The sequence below is a fragment of the Poecile atricapillus genome, chromosome 22 (genome assembly GCF_030490865.1).
Source record: "Poecile atricapillus isolate bPoeAtr1 chromosome 22, bPoeAtr1.hap1, whole genome shotgun sequence".
In the NCBI taxonomy this organism is placed as follows: Eukaryota; Metazoa; Chordata; class Aves; order Passeriformes; family Paridae; genus Poecile; species Poecile atricapillus.
The window spans coordinates 5,962,606-5,988,131 of record NC_081270.1 but is presented as its reverse complement, the minus strand read 5'-3'; the positions used below and the strand labels follow the sequence as shown (position 1 = coordinate 5,988,131).

The 25,526-nt window shown below is 48.8% G+C and overlaps 2 protein-coding genes across 3 annotated transcripts; both read right to left on the bottom strand.

Moving 5' to 3' along the window:
- Positions 1 to 4,089: 4,089 nt before the first annotated feature.
- YBX1 (Y-box binding protein 1) lies at positions 4,090 to 11,753 on the bottom strand. Of its 2 annotated transcripts, none has more exons than XM_058854891.1 (7): positions 11,422 to 11,753; positions 10,935 to 10,998; positions 7,562 to 7,595; positions 5,420 to 5,509; positions 4,899 to 5,201; positions 4,458 to 4,537; positions 4,090 to 4,367 (listed from the first exon to the last, which is right to left on the bottom strand). In XM_058854891.1, the coding sequence occupies exons 1-7, from the start codon at positions 11,576 to 11,578 to the stop codon at positions 4,121 to 4,123; spliced, it is 975 nt and encodes a 324-aa protein (XP_058710874.1). In that variant the 5' UTR covers positions 11,579 to 11,753; the 3' UTR covers positions 4,090 to 4,120. The 2 variants fall into 2 exon arrangements, with proteins under 2 accessions (XP_058710874.1, XP_058710875.1); XM_058854892.1 differs by having other exon boundaries at positions 4,090 to 4,355.
- Positions 11,754 to 14,726: 2,973 nt separating this feature from the next.
- PPIH (peptidylprolyl isomerase H) lies at positions 14,727 to 24,493 on the bottom strand. The gene is made up of 10 exons (XM_058855307.1): positions 24,215 to 24,493; positions 23,849 to 23,913; positions 23,237 to 23,260; positions 22,695 to 22,739; positions 22,245 to 22,287; positions 20,859 to 20,951; positions 19,279 to 19,366; positions 18,408 to 18,448; positions 16,503 to 16,591; positions 14,727 to 14,922 (listed from the first exon to the last, which is right to left on the bottom strand). The coding sequence occupies exons 1-9, from the start codon at positions 24,278 to 24,280 to the stop codon at positions 16,523 to 16,525; spliced, it is 534 nt and encodes a 177-aa protein (XP_058711290.1). The 5' UTR covers positions 24,281 to 24,493; the 3' UTR covers positions 14,727 to 14,922; positions 16,503 to 16,522.
- Positions 24,494 to 25,526: the final 1,033 nt, after the last annotated feature.

Here is a 25,526-nt window from a genome sequence, read left to right as displayed (position 1 = left end):
CTGGCTGTCCAAGCTCATTTCTCCTGCCATGTCCCCGTGCTGTGGCAGCCCCAAGTCACCCTGTGACAACCCCAACTCTTTCCTGGCAGCCCCCAGCAGGCGCTGCCCACCCCAGAGGCATCCCCAGCCCCGGGGCCGAACAGCCACAAGCAAGATGTATGCCATGGATTCCTGTGTGTGATGTATGCCATGGATTCCTGTGTGTGATGTATGCCATGGATTCCTGTGTGTGATGGGCAGCAGCACCTCCTGCACCCAGCCCCGATGTGGGACCCCCTCCCTGCCATCTGACCCCATTAAAGCACTAGAACCTGTACTGAGACATTTCTGCAGCTGCTTCCAGGCTCTGACACAGCCAGCTGGCTCCTAAAAGCGAGGGTACTGCAGCACTCTGCCAGGGAAGGGTTTTTTCCCCCCTCTTCCAGCCAGGTTTCATGAAATAAATCCCAGAAAAGTGTTGCTTTAGGAAAAGATGTTCCTCAAGAAAGCTGTCAGGACACTGAGGGCAGAGTAGCTGCTCTGACATTGCTCAGCCCATGCTTTGGGGGAATTCATTGGGAAGTCTTTTCTGCACAGAGCAGCACTGACTCCATGTGGCTGGCAGCCCTGGTTCCTCCCACACCAGCCCCACAGGAAACCTTCCCTGGGCTCAGACACAGGGCAGCACAAGGTTTGTGCTCAAGAACAGGGTAAAACCAGGAGTCTGAACACTTGGTTATCAATGTTCTCATGGGGGATCATTAAGGAACACCAAAGCCATACACACCAGACACAAGGTGAGTCAGGCTGAAGCCTGATGGAGATCTCTACCAGCAGAGTGCAGTTTTTAAGTTCACACAAAATGGGAATTACTTCAGCATTTGCAAACCATTATGAAAACAAATCAGAACCTGAAGTCACCAACTCAATCCCCACCACCCTCAATTACTGAATGCCAGTTTTGGCCTCATTCCCTTATTCCTCAGCCCAAGCTAAGCACACAGACACCTCTGCAGCACAGGGAAACCAAGCAGAAGCTCCTCAGCACTGTCCCCTGAGGGGTGGCAGGTCGAGCTCCAGGCTGAGCAGATGGTGCTGCAGGGGCAGTCAGTCCCCAAAAGAGACAGACTTGCAAGTGAAGACTTGCAGTGCCACTCCTGCAGCCCAGCCAGGCTGCAAAGCACCTGCATCCAGAATGCAGAGGAGCTGCAAGGGTCCTCTTGAGCCATTTGCCCCATCACATGAAGCCAAAAGGCAGCAAAGCCGTTGTTTATTGCAGGTTCTTACACTTCTGCCAGACAGCATGTCCGGGACAAGGCTGTCCCTGTCACCAGCAGCACCCCAGGGACCTGGGAAAGGAGAAAATCCCAACACTGAGTGGCAGGAAGAAGGAACAGAGATGAGATTTTGCTGTCAAACAGCAGTGTTGAGAGGGCAGGACGCTCGCAGATGGCACAGCCAGGGGATGGGCAGGTGGGAGCATCAGAAGGTGCTTGGAGAGAGCAAAGCCTGGAGCACTGGGACTGTTGGGACACCTGATTGGGACACTGGAACCCACAGGAAAATGATTTATGAGCACAGAGCTCTTCACTGTGTAGAAAGGTCCCAGAAGCTGCCACTGGACAGCCACCCCCTCGTGCAGGTGCTCTGCAGTGGTTCTATCTTGTGTCAGCATGGCTCAGCTGGGCAGAGACAAGGGGGAGCAGCCCCCACTCCCCAGGTTCACACCATGGGGTGCAGCCAAAGCCAGTTCTGGCACAAAGCACAGCTCTGTGCCTCTGCACCCCTGGGGAACAGCTGCCTCTGCAGCACAGCCCTGAGCAGTTATGCTACAGCACCAATGACAAGTTTGGGATTTTTTGGAATCTACAATCTGGCACGGGGTGCCAAGAAGCTGTGGCTACCCCATCCCTGCAAGTGTTCAAGGCAACTTGGAGCAACCTGGGATAGTGGAAGGTGTCCCTGCCCATGGCAGGATAGGGGATGAGGTGAGCTTTAAGGCTCCTTGTTCTTCCAACCCAAACCAATGTGCTATTCTACCATTTCTGGGAAATGGGGTCTTTTTGCCCTTTTTTTTTTTAAGCACCCTCACACCGCCTCAGTTCTGCAAGTGCTGTACCCCAGCAAGGACACAGCCAAGCTGCTCCAGCAAACAGCTCCTGGAAACACACTGGGTCTTAGCACCAGGCACTCCCATCCCTCTGTGCCTGCCCATCCTTCTCCACTGTCACTCAACTGCATCTCCACTGGTTTTACTTCCATTTTTCCATTTTACCCCATCAGCCTTGTATGCCCAAAGAGTAAAGCAATCACATTTTTTCCCAAACCTTCTATGACTACTTAAATCCCTTTCAAACAAAAGTGGGTTTAAAACACCTAAGCACACATGGTAACTCTTTAAGACCTTTATTAACAGATGCTTGCAGTTTGACTTGAAAAAATCAGGCGTATACTTCATACAAATTAAAAATGAGGTTCTTAAAAATCTCAACGTGACCAGATATGAAACAATTTACAAACTTTTAAAGGTATATTGAGAAAAAACAGGCTTTTAAAAAACGTGTTTATCATTTCCAAAAAGAGAATTCTTTAGGTAAAAATAATAAAAACCCCATGCTGCATAGATAATGCAGATAGTTCTAGTAATCTGGTCAACAGCAAAAAGCAAGCACTTAAGGTCTTCAGTTCCAATTCTTTTGTTCATTTCTTATTGCTGGAATTTCGTTTTCTTCTTCATTTCTTAAAGTCTTTTCTTTGATGACTAAACTGAAAAAGAGGGAAAAAAAAGGCTGATCAGACAGGTAACAAAGGGTTACAGGGGTGCTTTGTGTACCAACACCTGCAACTCAAAAATTCACCCTAAGCTGCCTGTCACAAGCTCACAGACCAACCCTCACCCCCTGCTACCACACCAGCCACCTTCCCACAGGAGCAATGCCACAGACTCCAAAGAGAGCTCTCAGTCAGCTTAAATCCAACAGGATCCTTTGGTCATGGGGAGGGCTGCTCCCACCAGGCTCTGCTGACATTCAGCCACTGCTCAGAGCACAGAAACTAAACCAAATATCCTCCAATGCTACCAGACAGCAAGAGGAACCAAGGTGCCACTGTGGTATCCTTTTGAAGCCCATATTTTTAAGAATTCATCCAGGAGGTGTTGACCACAAAGATGAATACCAGGATACAACAAATGTTCACCAGAAGTGCACAGAGATCACTGCAGCACAGCCTGGGCAGTGACTGAAGCTCCCACAGTTTGGGGAGGCTGCAGCTGCTGCCAACACTGAGCTTTTCTCCCAGCCCCACTCCTCCAGCCCCTGTCCATCCCCTCAATGTGAACACTCAGTCTGCTCCCACTACAGCCTAAATGCCTCTTCCACTTTCCTGCCCTCCAGCTAATGAGCAAGGAGCAAGTGACAAAAGGAATGGGACACACACACACAGGTGACAAGAAATGCACAACAGGTAGAGTCCTGGCAATGAAAACATTCCCAAATTAGCAGAACTGTCCCTCAGGAGTCAGCACCAAACAAGCCCAAATTGCAGCCAGGTTCCTTTGCCTAACCCAGCCTTTGGCCCCTGCCCTGCACACAACCCTCCCAAGTCCACACCTCAGCACTGTGACACAGCTCCCACAGCTCTGACAAAAGCACCATTTCCACCGTTTTTTCCAGCACTTTGATTAGATAAAAAGTTGCTCCTGAGACACTCCTGCTAATTCCACAACACCTTTGTAGAAATGGATGCTGAGGTCTCATTGCCATCCACCTCCCAGCAGGGACTCAGCTGGGTAAATCCCAGCATGTGCTTCTCCTGACTACTTTCAAGTCTTTACACCAGCACTGCTTGAATTTCTGGGTGAGCAGAGACTGCTGCACACCTGAACTACCACACACAGCCAAGATTTAAAGTGTAGCACTATTCCATCAATGACAATTCAAGCTTGTAACTAACACCTCCCAATTAGTCAACAAAGCCTCACAGAGCTCTGCAGACACACAGATCAGTTACAGCACACGTGAGCAAGAAGAATCCAAACCTTCTAAGGCACAAATTAAACGCATCAAAACAAAGTCAGCAAAAGGCATCCCCAGGCCCCTGCTCACGCACCCGGATGATGGTAGAGATGTTAAGCCGGTATTTACTCAGCCCCGCCCTGCTCAGCCTCGGGAGCGGACGTGTTCTCAGCTGGTGGTTCGGCTGTCTTCGTCTCTTTGCCATCTTGTGGTTTAGGGTTCTCTGGGCGTCTGCGTCGGTAGTTGAAATTACGGCGGTACCGACGTTGAGGTGGCTGCTGACTTTGGGTTTCATCCCCTTGGTTCTCTTTATCTTCTTCATTTCCGTCCTCTCTAGGCTGTCTTTGACGAGGAGGACCCCTGAAAGTCAAGCTAGGCTTTAACCATGCAGCACCTGAGCATCGCCATGTCCTGGCTCTGCTGCTGGACAAGGCTAAGAGCAGCAGCTGATGTGCAGCATACCTGCGGAATCTTGGTCTGTAACCCCGGTACATGTTTTGCCTGACTGGTCTGCCGTCTCCTGCACCCTGGTTGTCAGCACCCTGCAAGACATCAGGCCACAGACCCCCTCAGCCCCAACCAGAAATGAGCTAATTCCACAGCTTGCCAGGCTGTGACAAAGGAGCTGGAAGGCTGTCAGTTCAGTCAAGGTGAACAGCAGTTTTAGGGAACAGGTGTGCACACAATGGAGAATCCTCCAATTAATCACACAAATTGCAACACTCTGCTTTTTACAAGCCGCAACAAAGACACCTTCAGCTACTTCATTTCACATTACTGCTAAACCTTACCAAAATCATCTGGAGTGTTGATTTTGACACAGGAAGTGCCAAAAGGTGCATCCCATCACCCTGCTGCAAAGCAACCAAGCCTGTTTAGCACTGTATGTCAGGCAAACGTTACCTCCACTATCTCTCCCTGCACGGGAGGGTTGGTATATTGTGGACGACGCCCGTAGGGCCTACGCATATAGTAAGGTGGGTACCGCCGCCTGCGATAGGGACGGCGTTGCTGGGCTTGACCTTCTGGTATGTTCTCTGCTCCTTCATTCTTTTCCCCACTCTCACTGTTCTGGTAGTTTTGCTGGTAGTTGCGTGGAGGACCCCTACGACGTGGATATCGTCTGTAATGGTTACGATCTGCTGCGTATTTACTGCCCTGCACTGGAACTCCACCAGGTCCTGTGACATTGGCTGCCTCCGCGCCCTAAGGAGTGGAAACAGCATTAGGGAAACATCACCATCCCACCAGCTGCGGTGTAACAGTCTAGTGCTGAGCAATGATTTACATCCACATTGTGAAGAAATGAAAAACCATTCACCTCCTTGGATGTCATGAGGCATCAACTCCAACCACAGACATCACAGCAAAGCCTGCAATCTGAGTTTTCCACGTGCGCTCTGATACCCGAGACATGTGTTTACCTTTTCTCCCTCAACCACATCAAACTCCACGGTCTCTCCATCTCCTACGCTGCGGAGGTACTTCCTGGGGTTATTCTTCTTTATGGCAGTCTAACAACACAACAGTGCAGGCACAGCGTAAGAATACAAAGGAAGACTTTTTATTTCTTTTAAAATTACTAAATACTGAATTTTTTTAACTTAGGAGAAACTCATGTACTCCTGAAAAAGCAACCAAATCACTGGGAAAATCCAAGAAGTCATAAAATGTACCTGGTATTATGCTCTGAACTATTTGAAATGTGCAACAGCTTTACCATTAACTGGAAGCACCTGTCAGCATGCTGTCTGCTGGCTAAAAAGGCAGTTTGAAAACAAAGAGGAAAACTCCCACATCACACACTGGCTAAAGGATTCCTAATCAGAGTTTAAGATTCAACATCACTATGGTAGTTATACATTCCTCTGAAGCCTATACACCAATGTATCAGCCTTTCCAATCACCCTCTTGGATTTCCAGCCCTTCATTATTTCCCACACATCACAGGACACAGCAGCTTCTGTGTTCCATACTCTGTAAACATAAAAATGGCCAGGTATCAAGAGATCTCCTCCTCCAAGGCTTCCAACTCTATAGTTTCTACCACAGGACTAATCAATTAATCCTAAATCTACTCCAGATGTGTACTGCACAGTAAGAATTGGCTTTTTCCAGGTGTCAGCACCAGACAATCTCTGCATGAGTGGCCACCAGTCAAACATCATCACTAGAACAAACTCAGTTTCAGTGTTCTGCAGTACTGGATGACATCTCTGACAGACAAGTTAATACTCAATACACACCATGCTCAGCCATGTTCTGCTTATCAAACACTTTAACTGAAGGGCAATAAAAGTATAACAACTTTAACATAAATACCTGCCACACAATTTGATTAGATTTTTGCCCCCTAAATGTAACAAAATCAATGGAAAAAAACATACCCTCAAGACTCAGTAACTTTAAGAAAAGCCTTATAACAACAGCAGCCAGTCCAACAGCTTTTTGTGATACCTGAGCTATGTAACAGGGATGGAGAAAAGCATACACAGCTAAAACTTCTCAACCTGATTTCTTTCAGATTAGAGCCCTGTAACTGTTTTTATTTATGTAAAAAATATTACAATAAAACCATTACCAAAGTGTTCTTTCAGAAACATAGATAGTAGCTACATGCCAAGTCCTGTAACACAACCAGTAAGTCAAAGTCACTTACAGGTGACCCTAACTTGCCAATTGGGTGTGAAAGCTTCCCCTCAGGGTATGTATAACCTCTCACAAACTAGTGCCTCTAAAAGCTGGTAATTCACACAAAGAACAAGCAAGAAGCTGAGAGATAACAAACACAAAACGTTTCCCAGGCATTGCTTTTCCCTTCCTTTGTGTTAACATCAGCAGCATATCCCTAAGTTGAGATAAAAGAATGACCCATGGACTCCTAAATGCCAGAAGTAAACCAGGCTCCACCAGGAATTATTTGTGGGCTGCTTACTAACAAGATCTTGGGCCAGAAAGGGCTAAAAGCAAATTGCTGATCACAAATGTGCAATTCAGACAAACTAAACTAAGGCAAACCTGCTCCATGAAGTAAGACACAGGTGTGGTGTGCAGTCTTGGGCTATTTTCCAGAGGCTATTTTCCTGTTTGCCAAACATTCTATCTAAGGATACATATCAGTTAAACTGAAAAGCCCCTACTAAAATGTTTGTAGACTTTCACTGAAATCTTAGAGCAATAAAATCTATAATTTTGCCTATGAAAAAAAGAGCTTCATTGGCACTTCATCCCTCAGTTTAAATAATTTCTCTCCCTGCTGCAAGCTTTTAATTTGACTTTATTTCCAGTGGCTTATTTAACCACTGTATGAATCCACAAGATGACTGGACTCCAAGCAGATATCCCCAAGCCTATGCTGGCAGCCAGTGCAATTCAGTTCTCATCACTGTACACCATCAGCCCACTCAGCCAATGTGCAAAACCCCAAAGTGCAAGCAGGCTCTACTTGCAATGCAACCAAGAAAAAGTGGTTTGAAAGGCTCTTCCACAACTTCAACCCTACTTAAATGCGTCAGGCACAGTCAGGTTCTGAGAGGGAGTATGTTTCAGTTTCAAGGAAATCTTACCTGATGGACAAACACATCTTCCTTGGTGTCATTCCTGCAAGATAACAGGAAATTGAAAATTGTGAATAAAATGCACAGTGAATTAAAAATTCAGTTGTTTGGTACAGAGACAAAATGCAGATCTATCATAACAGGCTTTGAGCATTATTCCTCAACCTGCTCTCAACTAGTTCCTATCAGCTTACTGCGTGTAGGAAAGAGATCAGCAGGCAGCTTACACCAAGTGCAAAGCACGTGCTGAAGGCACTCTCCTCACTGCTGCACACCCCTTCATCCTTTACATCCCATCAATGGAGATGTCTGAACACCTGACAGTGACCACTGACTCCTTCCCAGCAGTGCTCTGTGGGAGACTGGCTACTGCAGCTTTTGGAAGCAGCTCTGCCTTTGCCACTGGAGCCTCAATTACCTCCCCTCAGTGTTTCACTCACCTGAGGAACAGCAACACCAGCTGCCCCTGAAGGCAGCAGTCAGCCAAGCCCTGGTCTCCCCTCTCAACAAACAGAAAACAGCTCAGGTCTGTATCTATAAGGACCCAAGAGCACCCATGTTTCAGCATGACCCTGGCAGAGCTTCCACAACTGCCATGAGCCCAAACAACCACAGCTCAGTACCAGCTTCAGTGACAAGTTTCTGTTCTGCTCTGTAACAACAGAGACACCCTAACGCTGGTTGGAGCTGCACAAGCCATCTCCCCCACTCCTGAAAAACTGACAGCCCAGCTCCCATCTCACCAACCCACCCTCACCACAGTGTGAAGTTTCATTACTACATGGAACAGTTTGAATCAACACCAAAGTGGCTTTTATTTCCCAGAATGACTGGTTAAAGACATAAGTAGACTTGTGTGAAAACATGCTCTGACCTGGAGTGCTCATAGTTAGTAGTAACAGAATACTTGGATTGGTTTTTAGTAAGATAAAGCCAGGTGCTCTTCACCCCAGCTTTAAAAAGTGAGAATTGACAATTAAACTTCTTCCAGAAACTCCATCCAAGCTACAGCTATTCTGTCAGGCATCACCAGTAAAAATAAGTGTCCTTGTTTCCTCTTGAAATTGATGCCTACAAACCTCAAAGGTTACTGGGAAAAGGCAGCCAAAAGGCAGCAGAGCAGAGCCATTCTGATCTCATCTCCAAAGCCCCACAATGCAGCACCCAGAAGCCCTTGCAAAGCCAAAGCTGAAAGACTCTTCTTCAAAACACAATGTCCAAAACGCTGAAAACCTTCACAAGAGCATAGTAATATGTTTCTAGTAAAAATGCTGAGCACCTTTCCTCATCCTCACCTGAAAAACAGTGGTAGGAAGTGCTAATCCACAAGAGTAGACACCTTGTACTTTTGCTCAAGCTGAATTTTGGACAACCAGACCAGATACTTGTTTTTAACATCCTTTTGCAAAGCGGTTTCCATTCAAGAGGACATTGGAGTTTTGGGCTGACAACTGACTGGGTCACACAGAGCTCAATAAGTCAAGTGAAAAACACACCAGGGCATTTTACAGCCTCACACCACTGGCCACTCCACTCCCAATGCTGTTTTCCAGCAAGCACGCTGTCATGTGGATGATGGAACAGCAGGAACGTCACTTTTTCAAAGAAAATTTGGAAGGGTACAAGAGAGACACCCATTCTGATGGCTGAACAGATAATTTAGCTGATCTTTTCACTATGCAACTCTTCTATTCATGCCTTTTATCCACAAAAATATATTAGAAAAAGGGAAACAGGAAAGCAGACAGACAAAGATGCCAAGTTCAGCAGGGCACCAAATACCATGCCAGACAGTGCAGCTCCAGTGATGGTACAGACCAAGCCAGCAGTTTCTGCATATCTACTTTTTATTTTGGCAGACATGAGAAACAGCCATCAAAGACCCAGAATTCAAACTCCTTCCTATTTTGGAACAGAATCACACTTCTAACATTAAAAACACACAGAAAATACCTGAAGTGAGCATGCACATACATCAAAGCTCATTTCAGCTCCAAAGGCTCATTTTATCTGAAAGCACACCTGGCTAAAGCAGAGCCATGCAAGGCCAGGAGCTCCCAGCACAGCTTCCCTGCAGCCAGGCAAAGATTCCAGAGCTGAGGAAATGTCCTCCCCTTCAGTTACCAGGCTCTAATCTCTTGATAATACGAGATCATGCTGCGTTTCTCATTACAAATGGCAACCTCAGGGATTAAACAGCTGCCAAAGTAATGACTGGGGAAGCTACTCGGATGTCTCAACTAGCTGCTGCTGCTTCCTTGCTTGACTGACATCACAGAACATTTTCACTACTCAGGGAACAGGAAAAGCCTTCCCTCGAGGTGGGGTTTGTGGCTGGGACTTGGGAGGCGTTTCCAAGGCCAGAGACACGACAGCTCCCGGCACTGGTGACTACACAACACTGGGAGCTGAAGCACGGTGTGAACAATACAAACTGGGCAGACTGGGAGGCAACTTTGTAAAGCTGCACACACAAAACCAATTCAGGAGCTTGACACACAATTCAGACTAGTTCATAAAGCAACAGGCAGTTCAAAAAGGCAGTGTTTAAACCAAACATAAACACAAGGTCCAATAATAACACTACGCTTGGTGCCCTAAAGGGGGAATTCCTCAGTTTTTAGCCACATTCTGAGACTGGGGAATGTAAGTACCACGAATTAAGGGAAACAGCTCTGGCAACACTCTGGGGAGGCCTCCCCTATCAGTGGGGCCAAGAATTACCCATTTATTAAAAACTTGTTCGCAGAGCACTTCCTCTCCCTGACAGGCCTACTTTATGCATTTACACAACTCCCAAAGCGTTCAGTTTTTTCACACCAACTACTGTCATAAAAGGAACCTTCTAGGCACTTGTTTCACATAACCCATCCATACATTTCAGTGTGGCACCAGACCATGTGAATTATGTTCCTTTAGCTCGTTTTCCAACCATGTTGAGTGTCCTCATTACAGCATGTATGAACTACCAGGTGCTCAAAGCAATTTTAGCCTGCATTGACTGAACTTCACGCAGGAGTTTGAACAAATATTCTGTGTGCTGCTGACAGCCTGATATACTTTTATATCCTTAAGAGGTGGGAAAAAAAGCCCCAAAACACCATAAAAGAAAGGACCATAACGTAAGGCACATCGCCGTGGCAATAGACTCGCTTCGAGAGCGCTGCTCTTGCCCAGGTTAACGGACCCAGAAGCCAACCAGACAAACCCCGAGCGGGTCAGAAACCCCAGGGTGGAGAAAAGGCGCATCTCACCAGCTCCTTCTACCGAGCGGGGCGAGAGGCGGCAAAGGCACGGCCGCCCCCCGCCCCGCCTGTCACAAGCGCCGCGCCCCCTCCCCGGGCTCCCCGCGCCAAGGCCCGCCGCGTCCGGGCGCTCTCACCTGTTGATGAAGCCGTAACCGTTCCTCACGTTGAACCATTTCACTGTTCCCAAAACCTTCGTTGCTGCGGGAAGGAGGGAGGGGGGCAGAGGGGAAGGGAAGGGAAAGGAGGGGAGGGAGCGGCGCGTCAGGGGCACGTGGCGGGGCGCGCGCACAAAGGCCCCGCGTGGCGGACATCTTGCGCCGCCCCGCCCCCACCCGGCACGCGGGGCCGGCGGCGCGCGGGGAGGGGCGGCGGAGGGAGGGAAGGGAGGGAGGGAAGGGAGGGAGGGGGGGGGCGGCTAACGGCCGCGGCGCGCGCCAGCGAGCGGGGGCACGCGCCGGGGGCGGGCGGGGGGCGCGCGCCGCCCCTCGGGGGGGGGGGGGAATGGAGGGAGGGGTGGGGGGAAAGGGAGCGCGCGCCACCCTCAGCCATGGCGGGGGAGGGGCAGAGGGATCGGGGCTTCCCGCCCACCCCGGGACCCCGGGGACCCCAGGCTGCCCTCACCGATGACCTTCTTGTCCCCGCCAGCGGGAGGCGCCGCCGAGGCCAGGCCGCTGCCCCCGTTCCCGGTCCCGCCGTTTGGCTTAGAGTCGGCGGGGGCGGCGGGGGCCGCCGCGGGGACGGGGGCGGCGGGCGGCTGGGTCTCGGCCTCGCTGCTCATGGCGGCGGCTGTTCGGTGCGGACGGTGGTGGTGACTGCTGTTTGCGCCGCCTCCCGCGGTGTGATGGTGACTGAGGCCGGCCGTGGGGGGGCTGCTCCCTGCTCCGGGCTCGCTGAGCTCCGCTCTCCGCTCCCGATACCGATCGAACTGGCCACAATGGCGGCGCGCACCGGCTAGCCACCCCGCGCGCCCCGCCCGCTCGCGCCGCAATTCGCCACCCGGCCCGCCCGTTAAACGGAGAGCGTCCCCATTGGTCTGTCCCCAAACCGGCACCGCCCCTTGCCCAAACCCTATTGGTCGTCGCACCTGCCTTTCCTCAAGCGCGCGCGCCCATTGGCTGCTCCGCCCGTGGCTGCCAAGCCAGCTTTTCTCACCGGCCGGGCCGGAGTCCCCGCCCCCGCCCCTGATTGGCCGTTCCGGCCGGTGCTCCCGCCCCCAACGGGCACGATCGGGGAAGTGCGCGCGACCATGTGGCGGCGGCCGCTGTGCCGGGCACAGCCCGGCCACAGCGCTGCCCGCTCCCGTTACTCACGGCCACAAAGGGCCCGGGAGCGTTAAGTAGCAGCGGGAAATAACGGAGCCGTGTCAGAGCTCCCTAATCCACCTACGGACGTGGAGCTACAGCACTGAGCTGATCCGCGGGGAATCAGCTTTTCCCTAAGCATCCCATCGTTCTCGGTGGGGAGGGGGATGCTCCTTACCCTGAGCCCATCTACCCACCCAAAGCATCACTGCTGGGTCCTTCTCCCTGCTGGAGCCGTTCTCCAAGCACCACCTCCCAGCTCCTCTTTGCCTCCTTACCCTTATGTCTTCAATTTACAGCGGCCTGGAGATATCTGACAGCTCTTGCTGGATTCCCCAGAGGGAAGGTCCAGAGGAAAACTCTGTCCTTGTCCAACAAGTTAATTTTCCTTTGGCACATGAAAAATGTGGTTGGTGGCCGCAGATCCCTAACCCTGCCTTGGCTATGTCATTTATCGGATATAAGAGGAGGGAAAAGTCATCAGCCCAGAAGGTCTCTGGGAGGTGACCCACCACCCCACCATTTTTGCAACCAAAAATCCCCTTGGGATCAGCCCTTTCAGCACTGCACACAAATCACTGTCCAGTTCCAGTTCACCATTCTGGTTCCCCACATTCCACTCTGGCCAGGTGAGGGACTCCAATGAGGCCAAGGTCAACCCAACACATCAATCCATAGGAACACTGGTCTCATCCAGCTCTCTTGGGAACTCTTCCACCTGATCTTCAGCTCACTTAACGAAGGGAAGGGCTTGAAAACAATAACACAATCCCAAAAGGATCTGCACCAGGATGATGACCTGGATAAAGAAGCTAGAATGATGTCAAAATTGGATGCTGCTTAGTGACTCACCCGAAAAATAATCTTACAATAGAATGGGAATTACAGAATACACCAGGCCCATGAGGGAGAAAATGGTGGAGAAAACTTCAGCTCTGTGAGAAAATCTGTGGGGATGTCAGGGCCATGCACCAACAGCTGAAATTGTGGGCCCCAAGTATGTTTTTAGGGGGTAACACTGTGGGGTCCAGAGGCAGCTCAGACCCTCAGAGAAATGTACAGGCCACCAGAAACAGCATCTCTAGCTGCAGCATCCACAGCTGGAGGAAAATGCTGGAGCTGAGAAGAGCTCCATCACCTCCTCTACAGGAGGACATTCTAAGATTTGCTACATACAACACAAGGGTGATGTCATCACGGGGGAATTCAACCAAAAATGTGGTCTTTGAGAAGACTTTCAGCCAGCAGGTAAGGAACAAGGCACACAAGCTGGAAAGCTGGAACCCTGCACATTCCATGTTGAATGGAAATATAATGAGATGTAATTAGCCATTGTAACAACAAAGAGGTTGTAATGTATTTGCCACTCTTAATTAATGTGGGGAAGCTCTGTGACCCCTGTATGCAGGAAGTGAGACCAGCTGATGGCAGTGACATAAATACATCAGGCTGGAAAAGTGCTGCTAAGCCTGGACCAGAAATAAACCGGTTTCCCTGGTGAAAAAAGTGGTGAATTTGGGTACCAGCAGCCAGAAGTGCAAACCTCAGCACAGCACTGCCAGGTATAGCTCCCTGAGGCACCTGAGCCAGCCTGTTGAGAATCTTCAACCTTCCCCTCACGGGAAAAGCATTTGTGGGGCTGGGGAAGAAAGGATTGGGGCGTCTGTGCTTCTTTTATCACCTGATGTTCTGCAGGTACAAAGTGACATGCCTCAGGCTGGAGAGAAGAGAGTGTCCTCAGCTGCTGTGCAATCCCAGGAATGGAGACATAGGAATGCTGACAGCCAGAGCCTGCTGCCAGGATTTCAAAGAGCCATGAGAAAAAAAAGAGCACAGCCAAGCCTGTGGGAGCTTCTTCCAGCATGTCAGTGCTGGCCCAGCTCAGGCAGAGTGCACCCTACAGCTGCTGGCCCAGGGAGGGATGGGATCTCTCCACATGGGATGAAGCACCTGCTTGTGATAGAACAGACTCTAACTTTAAACAGGTCCTTTACCTTTAAACAGCTGGGTGAGAAGCTCCTGCTGGAACCCAGCCCTGTGCAGGGTGCTGGCTTGTCCCCTGCCAGGTGGGTGAGCTCCCAGCTCTGCTCTGGGAGAAGAAAGGCAGCTTCAGCTGCGCTCTCCTCACTACACAGGACAAGCAGCCCCACTTTCATTCCTATCCTATCACAACATCACCATTCTGTGTTTCCCAGGTGACAGGCATGCTCCAACACCCCTGTAAGTACCCAGGTGAACTCCTCCAACACGTGGCACGTAACAGTTCCATGGCCTGGTGCTACCTGGTGCTAGGGGAAGGCTGAAAGACATTTATTTACATCAGAACTCTCCTCTGAGCCCAGCACTCACGGTGATGGAATCTGTGCTAGACCAATTTCTAGTGCCTCAGTAAGGCTGTGCACACAAAGGTTCTAGAGATTGCCAAGATGCCAAGAACCTTTCTGCCAGCCAGGGAGTTGTAGGTACCTCCTTTCACCCCTGCTTTCTCTCAATACCATGCAGTAAATGTTCCTGACTGAACCAGCCTGGGATAATGAATGTTGCTGAAGATGTTACACAGCCCTTCTCACCTGGAGAAGAATCCATTCTCACAAATGTTAATTGACGTGCACTGCACATGTTTAAAAAAAATTCTTTATTTACATTTCAAAATGTAAAAAAAAAAAAAAAAGGAAAAAAAAGAGATGCCCATTAGTAAATAATTTCAGGAGAACTTCAAGAGCATGAATCTGGCCTGTGGAGAAGTCTGGGACAGTGGGTGAGCTGGCTGGAATTGGAACTGCACAGAGCCAGCACAGGTCTAATCACCGGTAAAGGAACACTGAAAGGAAGAAGAAACAAGTCTGAAATGCTGGACAGGCATTCCCAACAGATCCTACAACAGCCAGGCTGTGCAGTGACACCAGGGGCCACACAGCAATTTTAAATGCATGCCAGTTGCTACACACACCAGCTCTCATCATGCATAGAACTTGGGAGTCCTCCTGGGTCTGCCTGCCGGGCAACTGCGTCTACTTGTGAAGTTAAAAGCAACAGTGCTTGTTTCTCCCAGCTGATTTTCAAGGATCTTGACAAGTAGCTGATGTGGCTGTCTGACATCAAGCAATGCAAAACTGTTCTCTTCCCCAGTCAGAAGAGAGACATGAGGGTGCAGCAAGGCTGTTCCTAAGACCTGGCTGGGAAATAAGCATTGTACCTATGAATGAAAAGCTTCCAGGCTCAAGCTGGGCATTGACCAGAAATCCTGTACTCCAAACTAAAATTATAAAGAAGTCTGGGCCTGAGGACAACCCTAAAGGGGACACAACCCTTCAGGATAGCTCTGCAAGAAAAGGGACAGCTTTGCTAGCAGGCTTTTTTCAAAAGCCTGGACATGGCACCAGAAGTACCAGGGAAATGGAAGAATGATTACATTCCGTGTTGTCACTTCATCAAATAGCAAGAAGTCCCAAGGGTCTGAAGTGCTGCAGGTCTCTAAGACTTTATTACAAAACAGGGAACATTATGGGCAATTCCAGTTGCCTTTGGATATCATTTAATGGAAGCTCAACAATTTTGGTTATGTGCCTTTGTCAGAGCTGCCTCCTGAAATTTGGAAAAAATCAGCAACCAAAAGGCTAATACAGCAGATTTTTGACAAGCTGCAGCCCAAAAAATCTAGACACATTTGTTTAAATACCTATGTTTTTTACAGTAAAGTGAGCAGACAAATAGAGACAGAATACTGTGTATTAGCCTGAGACTATTGGTTTAAGCAAAATGAAGCCTGAATAACAGTAAATAGTGGAAACATCTCCCTTCAGGTAAGGACAGTGGTACTTTTTTCAAGTCAAGGTAAGACTATGTAAGATGGTAATTCCTTGGTCCTTCAGTGGTGTTGGTCCTACAGCTGTGCTGAGCAAGAAGGCTCAAGTCCTCTCTTTCTCCTCTCCTTTTCTTGATCCCTGCCTGTCCCACCCATGGACACTCTGCTTTTTGTAGCTGTTGGAAAGTTCTCCACCTGCAGGTCAAAGTGAGGCCTCCCACCAACCAGACTGCCTGGGTAATGCCAGATGGATTACTGCTGCAATTTCCTTTCATCCACTTTCTAGCATCGAGGCTTCAAGGCAGCCTAACCCAATCCTAGAAAAAGCTCCCACAAACCCATCTTCCCCTTGACTGCAGCTGCAAAATCTTATCCCTGCTGTGCTGCCTCTGGTGTTAGTGCAGCTTGGAGGGAAGCCAGTTCTGGGACTTCAGCTGGCAAAAAACGAATGGTGTTAGAGAAGCACTTTCTGGTGTTTCACTGAGCTGAGACAGCTCTCTGCAGGTTCAAAGGAATGTGAATATAAGTCAAGAGAAAAGTAAGGAGCAGAGCAGCACAGAGTTCATGGCACTGTGCCTGTGAAGACTGAGACTTACCACATTGCTCTGTCATTGCTTCACATTTCCCCACACTGAGAGATCACAACTGGCAACTTGGGTTTGTTATTGGGACCCGTAGGCACATTCTGGGGACAAACAAATACAGAACATTAAAACTTATAAAAACACAGCAAACCCAGGCAGTGACAGGTACTGAAAGAGTGTCTAAGAGATATCTCTGTAACATGAGGAACAGGGAATTCCAGACACAGCTCTGAGGAGCAGAAAAGCACCATTACACATTTGGCAACAGGCCCAACCATAAGCTGGTGAATTCTCTCTGTAAGCAGAGGTTTGGGACACAGACCAGAGGCTGGTCCTTTGAACTGGATGGAAGGAACAGAGCAAAAGCTGGAGAGCTCCTCATGGAGATACTTGAGACTGCTCCAGCTTTAATACTAAAAGCAGCTGCCACAAATAAAACAAACTTGTGTTCAAACAGAAAGGAAAGAGAAGTGGCAAAGCAACCCTCATTCTGAACCTCCTGATGTGCAGGACTCAGCTGTTCTCTGAATCTCTAATTTTCTTTACTTTGGTCTTACTGCACTGATACCCAAAGCAGGCTCACCACAACCCTCCAGCAGATTATACCACACTGTACAGCTCCTGCCATATGACCTTTTCTCAAAGCCCAACAGCTCTGTGCTTGCCCTGCTTCCTACACTAGAGGCCCTTATGCACATTATCCCACGTGTGTCATGGAGTCAATGCTGGCAGTCTCAGAGAACTTGCTGCTATTTGTTAAATCTACTCATTATCCTGCCATGACACCCAGGCCTGATGTTGGCAGCAATCATCACCCGGATTGTATTTATCTTCAGCTTCTGGAAGCCCATCAGGAGATTAGTTTAATTTTTCTTATTAAACATGCTGATCATGGATCAGCAGAACTGATGATTTTGCATCCACTGAATAATCCCAGGCAATGGCAAAGAAGTGAGATGCTTTACGCTCTTGTCTGAGCTGCTGATGGAACAACTTTTTAATTCAGCCTCCTGAACAAATGCAAAGCAAATAAAGCCAAGAACGCAATCCCCGCTCAAAGACTATCACAGTCACAAGATCCTAGCAAATTTCCAAAGCCAACTCATATGACAGCCTGTGCTTCAACAGATTTCCTGCTACATTATAATGGTGACAACTGATAATGCCAGTTATCAACATTGGTATTCCCTGGTATCCTGTAAACAGCAGGAGGGAACAGGACAACTCTACTGTCTTGGGTTGCAATGCAAGATGTAACCAAAAGGATGTTAAAACCAGGTGGGGCAGTGTTCTTTATCTCTCCCAAGACCCATCCTCCCTCCAGGGGGAAATCTGCTGTTCATGGGCCATTGAGTCTCACTGCATGACTGATAAAATTCCATCATCCCTTGGGAGATGCTCCACCCAGGGGGAGGAACCAAGCATTCCTACCTGGATATAATCAGAGACTCAGAACACCACAGGCAGCTTTTCTCCACTGCATTCCCAGAGGGAAACAGGACCCATCTACACCACCACTGGACCTTCAGAGGAAAACTACACCCTTCTACAGGATCACTGCTTCAGCAGAAGCACATCTGACACTCCTGGAGGACTGCAGCCACCATTTGGACTGCTACCAACACCCTGACCAACAGGCTGGCAGGCTGTATTCTGTCAGTGGGGTTTTTTTGTACTAGTGTGTTTTTATTTTTATTTTCCTAGTAAAGAACTATTATTCCTATTCCAATATTTTTGCATGAGAGCCCCTTGATTTAATTATAATAATTTTGAGAGGGGATTCCGTTCTTCCATTTCAAGGGAGGTTCCTGCCTTCCTTAGCAGACACCTGTCTTTTCAAACCAAGACATCTACTTAATCCTGTACATGACTTTGCAATGCAGACATTCACAAGGAAGTAGCCATATTCAAACTTACTTCAATTTTTCTCATGACCAACAGCCCATCGACAATTTTACCTAGAATGAGAAAATTTATGCACTTTAATATGGCTGTTTTTTACCTTTGTTCCCTCCCCAGCTCATCACAGGTACATGCATTTTTTGCTCTTCCTGAAAAGCCCTGTGCTGTGCAAAGTTATTGGGCACTTCAGGGTTTGTTATTGATCTCTAAAATCATAAAGGAAACAATCCCTCTTCAAACATTCTCCACATTCAGCACAGATTAAGTGCCTTTTCTCATCACAGGGGTGGTGTGTGCAGAAATTTGGGGTTTGAAGCCACCAGCTTAAGACTGGCCTGGAACTCCTACAGTTCAACCAGCAGTAAACAGAAATCAGCAGAATTTCTGTCCAAAACTCTGCTGAAAGCTCAGCCCTCTCTGATAGTGGAGAAGAAAGGAATCATTCCACTCATCTGTGCCTTCTGCACTGGCACAAGGATTTGTACAAAAACAGTACACTGAACACTGATCTGGATTAAAGCTAACCTGTGAAAAAATGATCCATTTCAGCAGTGATCCATCACAGCATCAGGCTGCACTGATCCCTCAGCACAAGCGAGGAGGGAAGAACGAGCAGTCCACACCCAGAGGTGGTTGGGCACTGAACAGGCACTCCAGAGAATGATCACAGCCCCAAGGCTGCCAGAGCTCCAGGAGAATTTCAACAATGTTCTCAGACACAGAGTGGGATTGTTGGGGTGCCCTGTGCAGGGTCAAAGTTGGTCTTGAGGATCCCTGTGGGTTTCTCCCATTTCAGAAGATTCTGATTCTCACTATTTATTTTAACAGCTGCCCTGCAGGGATGTCTGTGAGCTGCCACTCCAGGACTTGTACTGCAGGTACTCACCAAATACAACATGTTTCCCATCCAACCAGTCACACTTGGAGCACGTGATGAAGAACTGGCAGCCATTGGTACTGGGACCACTGTTTGCCTGGGGGTTGAGAATGGCAAAATAAAGTGTACAATTTCAGACTGGCCAAAAACACAAAGAAGAGGTGTTGCTCAAAACTTATTTTTATTATTTTTAGCTTACTGCTACACAAACCAAAGGAAAGAAGATGCACATCTGCAGGAGAGCACCCTGTCCTGGGATATCACCACCTCTGGTCACAGCAGAATGTGCAAGAGCCACGTCACCAGCTATTAATTATATTTCTATAAAGGTGTGTTCAATACAAGACTGTGCCGAAGTCCAGGCTCTAGAGCACGCCCCTGAAAAAAGGCTGAACTTTTTGGTGACAAGTATTTATTAGCTGCAGCATTACCCTGAGGAAATCTGAATGCCAGAAACCAGGGCAAGAAAAAAACCCAGCTGGTTTCTGTTTTTTTGGGAGGTTTCCTCAGAATAAAAATTAAAAATTTTCAATGATCATGATGAAAAATTAACAACTGTACTGGCACAGGGCTCACAGGAACCGTGGGATGCAGATATGAAATTTTGTTCACACCCAGGTACAAAACCCAAAGCTTTTGCATTCTGTTAAGAAAACATCTCTGCAACACTGAAGGCCACTTGTGATATTGACAACCAGGAGCTACTAAAGCAAGTTTCTGTCCTGATGAGTGAACTGGTCAAGTTTTGCAGGTGCAAGATTGCAAAGGACAGGGTCATTCTGGCTTTCTAGTTAATGCTAGCCAGTTTCAAAAGGATCCAGCTGGGATCCATGGTTTGATCCAGTATGATGACTTCAGAGCCATGCCACTTTAACACAAAGCTGGCAATACTGGAGTGAACCTCTCCTCTCACACCAAACCACAGCAGCTGCTTAGCTGTGCCATGACACCTCTTTTTGGGCCATGTTTTCAAGATGAAGGAATAACTAGCCCATATGATGAAATGGTCTAAGCAAGTGGTTTTATGGGCAGAGCAGCTGAAAGAGCTGGGGAAGAAGAAGTTGTAGATAGAACCCTGAAGCACTGGCTCCATTTGCTTTCTATTCTAAAAGTCAGGGTATTGTTCCTACCAGACAATGTGCAATGGTTGCAGTTTCTCCTACTATGTTGAATAGGAAGGTCTGTTTTAAAAGATACCATGGTAACACTGCTGTGGCTTTGGAACTCCCAAATCTCTCTGTTCCATCCTTGCCAAGGTCAGTGTTTGATAACAGTATCAGGAAAGAAGAAAATGCCACCAACTCACCACTGTATGAAAACTCTAAAAATTAAGCTCTTCTGAAAGCAATCAAGCAAAGCATGTCCCAGCACTCCAACAGGCAGCAAAGAAAGGATGCTGCAGGATCAGGACCATTGTGTTACTCAACATATTAACCCATAAGTAACTGCTTGGCTAGTAGTTACAAAGCAGACCCTGTACCAAATGGCAGAGATTCTGTTGTCCAGCAAGTATCCTATACATTTAGGAAAAGGGCACAGAGAAATTACCAAAACCTTTTTAATCTGTAATATCATTATTTCATACTCACCATAGAAAGCAGGCCAGGAGCAGAGTGTTTCAGCTTGAAGTTTTCATCTGCAAAAGGACCTCTATATATACTGGCTACTCCAGTGCCATCTCCCTGCACGAGAGAGGTACCCAGTCAGCCACAGCATTTGCTCTGTAGCAATTGCTAAAGAATATTTCAATTTAAAAATTAATTTAAAATCTCCAAGCAAGAGGAAAGGGCAAAATGGATGTTGTATTGCCATTTACACACACCAGCAGTGAACACATTCAGTGTTCCATTTCTGAACAAGAACAGCAACTGGTTTCTAACTACACAGTTCATTGTTCACCATTCATATGTTGGCAGAAGCCCATGCAGATGTTAAGCTTAAGTCCAGACTGGAGTGGAGGCTACAGATTGCTTGGTACAGACCCATCAGGACTTGGAAGGGAAAAGGGAGAAGACACAGCAGTATGGGCACATGCAGCTCCACATCTTTTGCTCTACTTGCCCAGCCTTTGTTTGTTTTCCTGCTGCTCTCTGTAGTTTACTTAAACTGTTGGCTCTGAGACAGAAACGTACACCCTGTCTCAGGGGTCAGTGTGACTGTGCTTGTTCCCCAAGTGGCTTTGTAATAAATATAACATATAAATTCCAAATACTGGAGCAATCTGTGAAGCTTGCTGAGATGCAGTGGAAGTAATATGGCACACTGGGACATCTGAGCAGTGTCACAATTAGCAACTACACCAGAGTCTGGTGTTGCTGAACCACCTGCTGTGTGGTCATTTCTCTCAGAGACTTTCATACAATCAAGTTTTATATTAAAAAAGCTTTATCACTTCCCTCATATTTTGAAACACTTCCAAAAACAAAATAATTTTATTGAGTCCTAGAACAGTGAAGAGATCCTGTGGCCCTTCAGCCTTACTCATATTCTGCTTATCCCCACGTCAGAGCATGACCACCACTGTGGGTGCAAAGTCTTTTCTGTTTTGAGACAATTTAGTAACAAAAGGCTAGTTTTGATTTAAATGACCTCTTATGTCACACAATGGGTTCTGTACTTAGGGTCTATCTACAATGTGAATTAAAATTCACAGAGGATTTTGTCTGGAGGAGGATAACAGAAAAGGGAAGGAAAACAGGGGAAAAAAAAAATCAGGTTTTGAAAGCTTCCAGTGTATTCCAGGCTATTGTAGAGAGAAAGTATTCTGGGAAGACTGTGTGTTCACCCAAGGCTCCAGATTTGTCTTCAAGTGATTTACTGTCTGTTGCAGTAAGACAGCAGCAGTGCCATGAGGACACCTCCAGTTACTGCTGGATACCTCAAAAAAGAGATCCTGCAAATCAGCACAGACCATTGGAAATAATAGCATGTTATACCATAGAGGAAAAGGACAAAAAGAGTACAGGAGTACATACATTTACGAAGTCACCTCCTTGGATCATGAAATCCTTTATTACCCTAAAGGAGTAAAACAACACTTAGTTCTCAGTGGCCAAAGGCCTCAAGAAGCTCAGTGTAAGGTGAAAAGGGGTTCTGCCTTGCTGTGCAACTGAAGTTAACAGTCTATGAATGCTGCAGCCTAAAATCTACAGCAAATATTAATTAGTGGTTGATATGAGGTAATTTAGGACTCACTGCTTTTGACCAGGGATAGTGGTTAGGTGATAGATGTCATATCTGACATGGCACACCAGAAACAGGGGATTGCTCACAGTGGGGAGGACACAATCCCCACGTCCCCCAAAACCACAGAACTTCATTAGCCATGATCCACAAATCAACACCACTAATAGCTCAAGGCAGGTCACAAAACCCCATATGGCTCAGGCTACTATTTAGTGTCTAAACAACAATAAATCATTTACCTGTGGAAAGTGCTTCCTTTATAACCTATAGGGACACCATCTTTCCTGTAAGGAAGTGAAAAGGAGAATTACTGCAACCTGCTGGATATCCCAACACAAAATTCTCCCAGCAATTCAGAGTCCCAAAGGGTTGCCCAATACATGAGCAGCTGCCTTGAAATACAACCAAGTGCCACAGCCTCTGAGCTGCTGCTGTTGTTGGAGGCAAAAAAAAAGCCTCAAGTGGGCTCTGCACATGAAATGACTGTTCCCTGCAACATCCACATCATCATCATCTTCACAGGATCCCATTGCAATGTGCAGCATGAGCAGGTGGGCTTTGCAGACAGGGCTTTTTAAAGCCACTTGGGAACTAAATAAGTCATATCCAAAAGGGAAACCTGTCATCTCTCCGAGTCTCCCAACCCCTCATGACTCCCTCAGAGCAGACTTCTCTTCCATTTTGTACTAGTATAACATGAAAAAGTTCAAGACAACCCTTTCTACATCACCCAGCCCTGTTTCTCCAGTTGCACACTTAAAGGACATTATAATCCACTTACCTGAATTCACCTGTACAAAACTGCCTGGCAAACAAAAAGAGAGGAGAGTGTTAGGAGCATGTGAATTCTGAGGGCTGCACCAACTGGTGCACAGGATTTTCCTTATTGTGTCAGAGATGTTCCCAGAGAAACAGGAACAGGAAATGGCAACTCCTTCCCCCTGTCAAACATTTTCTGTGCTCTTTGTGGTGAGGAGAGAGTGATCACTAAGGTTGTAAGAGACAAGTGAATGTGGGGCAGGCTCTGTGTTTGACAGAGACCACGGTATGTCCATCCCTCTGATGGAAGTGGGATTTCACATGGTGCATCCCTCAGTTGATGGCAGAATTGGGTGGCCAGGAGAGCTCCACCACAGCACAAGGCACTGCCTGTTCTAAATGCACGGAGCACATCAGGAGGCTTCACAGAAGAAGCAGAAGAGGATCCCTTCCATCCAGACAGGGTCCCCTGAGAGACCAGGACACCACACAGCAACTCTGAGAACAGAGACACAAAGCAGGCGAAGCAGTTTGGGGCGGGTGTCAACTGTTTTTGCCACCAAAAGCCATTCCTGCACCAGAAAGCCTTTGCAGCTCCAGGCTGAGCTGCAAAGGAACGGTAGCTGCTCGTTACCTGAAGTTCTCTGCTGTTTTGGGTACAACATCGGCGAACAGCTCGATCTTCATGCGGCCGACCTCCTGAGGAGACGGGGACCAGGTGAGTCTGCCAGGTCCCCTCACACACACACACACCCCGGGCACTCGCACAAACCCGGTCTCCTCATTCACCCCCATCGATCCCCGTCCCTCCAGGCCCCTCCTGCTCCCCTCCCCGGCGGGCCCAGTGACCCCACAGCCCCGCTCCCCGGCATCGCCCCCGCCAGCGCCTCCAGTCGCGGCCCCGCAAGGCTCGAACTCCCTCACTGCCCCACATCACTCTCTCCCCACAGCGCTCCGACACCCCCAGTTACCGCCTCAGTCCCTCCCCGGGCACCCCTACCTGCCCGCCGATGGTTACATCGAAGAAAACCACGGGGTTGTTTGGATTCGCGGCCAGCGCCGACATGACGAGCGCCGCTGCAGGAAGCGGAAATGGCGGCGGAAGCGGAGGCGGTGGCGGAAGGCGAGAGGCGGCCGGGCGGGCTGTGGGGCCGGGCGGGACGCGGTGCTGGGGCTGGCCGGGAGCTGTGTCCGCACTGTGTCCACGCTGTGTCTGGGGTATCTGTGTGGTGCCCCGAGCTCCATCCTGCTGCGGCAGCTTGGGGTCCGCAGGGCGGAGCGCTGCCCGGCCCTCAGGGAAGCCCGGCCCGGCCCTCAGGGAAGCCCGGCTCCCAGGGAAAGCCGGCCCGGCCCTCAGGGAAGGCCGGCCCCGCTCTCAGGGAAGCCTGGCTCCCAGGGAAAGCCAGCCCGGCCCTCAGGGAATGCCAGCCCGGCCCTCAGGGAAGCCCGGCTCCCAAGGAAGGCCAACCCGGCCCTCAGAGAATGCCAGCCCGGCTCTCAGGGAAGCCCGGCCCGGCCCTCAGGGAATGCCAGCCCGGCCCTCAGGGAAGGCCGGCCCGTTCATCTCGCTGCTGCCCTGGGCACACACCGGCTGGCACATTTCCCTGCCCGGATAGGCAAGGAGGCCAGTGGTACGTGGGCTGTACCAGCTGCAGTGTGGCCAGTGGAACCAGGGCAGTGACCACACACCTGGGCTGAGGCAGCTCCAGCTCTGGGGTCAGTTCTGGGTGCTTCACTACAAGAAGGAAATGCGGGGCTGGAGCATGTCCAGAGAAGAGAATGGAACTGGGGAAGGGTCTGGAGGACAAGGAGCAGCTGAGGGAGCTGGGAGGACTCAGCCTGGAGAAAAGAAGGCTTGAGGGGATCTTCTTGCTCTCCACAACTCCCAGGAGGATGCATTCGTGTGAGGATCAGGTTCTGCTCCCAGCAAACAAAGGACAGGACAAGAGGGACTGGCCTCAGGTTGTTGCAGGGGACATCAGTAAGAATCTCTGTGGAAAGGCTCATCCAGCCCCTGCACAGACTGTCCAGAGTAGTGGTGGGTTTAAAAGGGTTTAAAAGCCGTGTAGATGTGGCACTTGGGGACGTGGTTTAGTGGTGGTCTTGGCAGTGGTGGGAGAACAATCAGTCTCAATCTTGAGGGTCTTTTCCACTAAGTCCATGATTGCAAAAGTTAGGTCTGTGCTTGTTTCCAAGGTTTGATCAGCTGAACACTGTGTTTGGGAGGTTTGCAGGACATCCTTCAATGTCCTGACTGTGTTTGAGCAGAAGTCATGCTTTCTCTGGCAGAAGGATGAGCAAGATATGTGAAC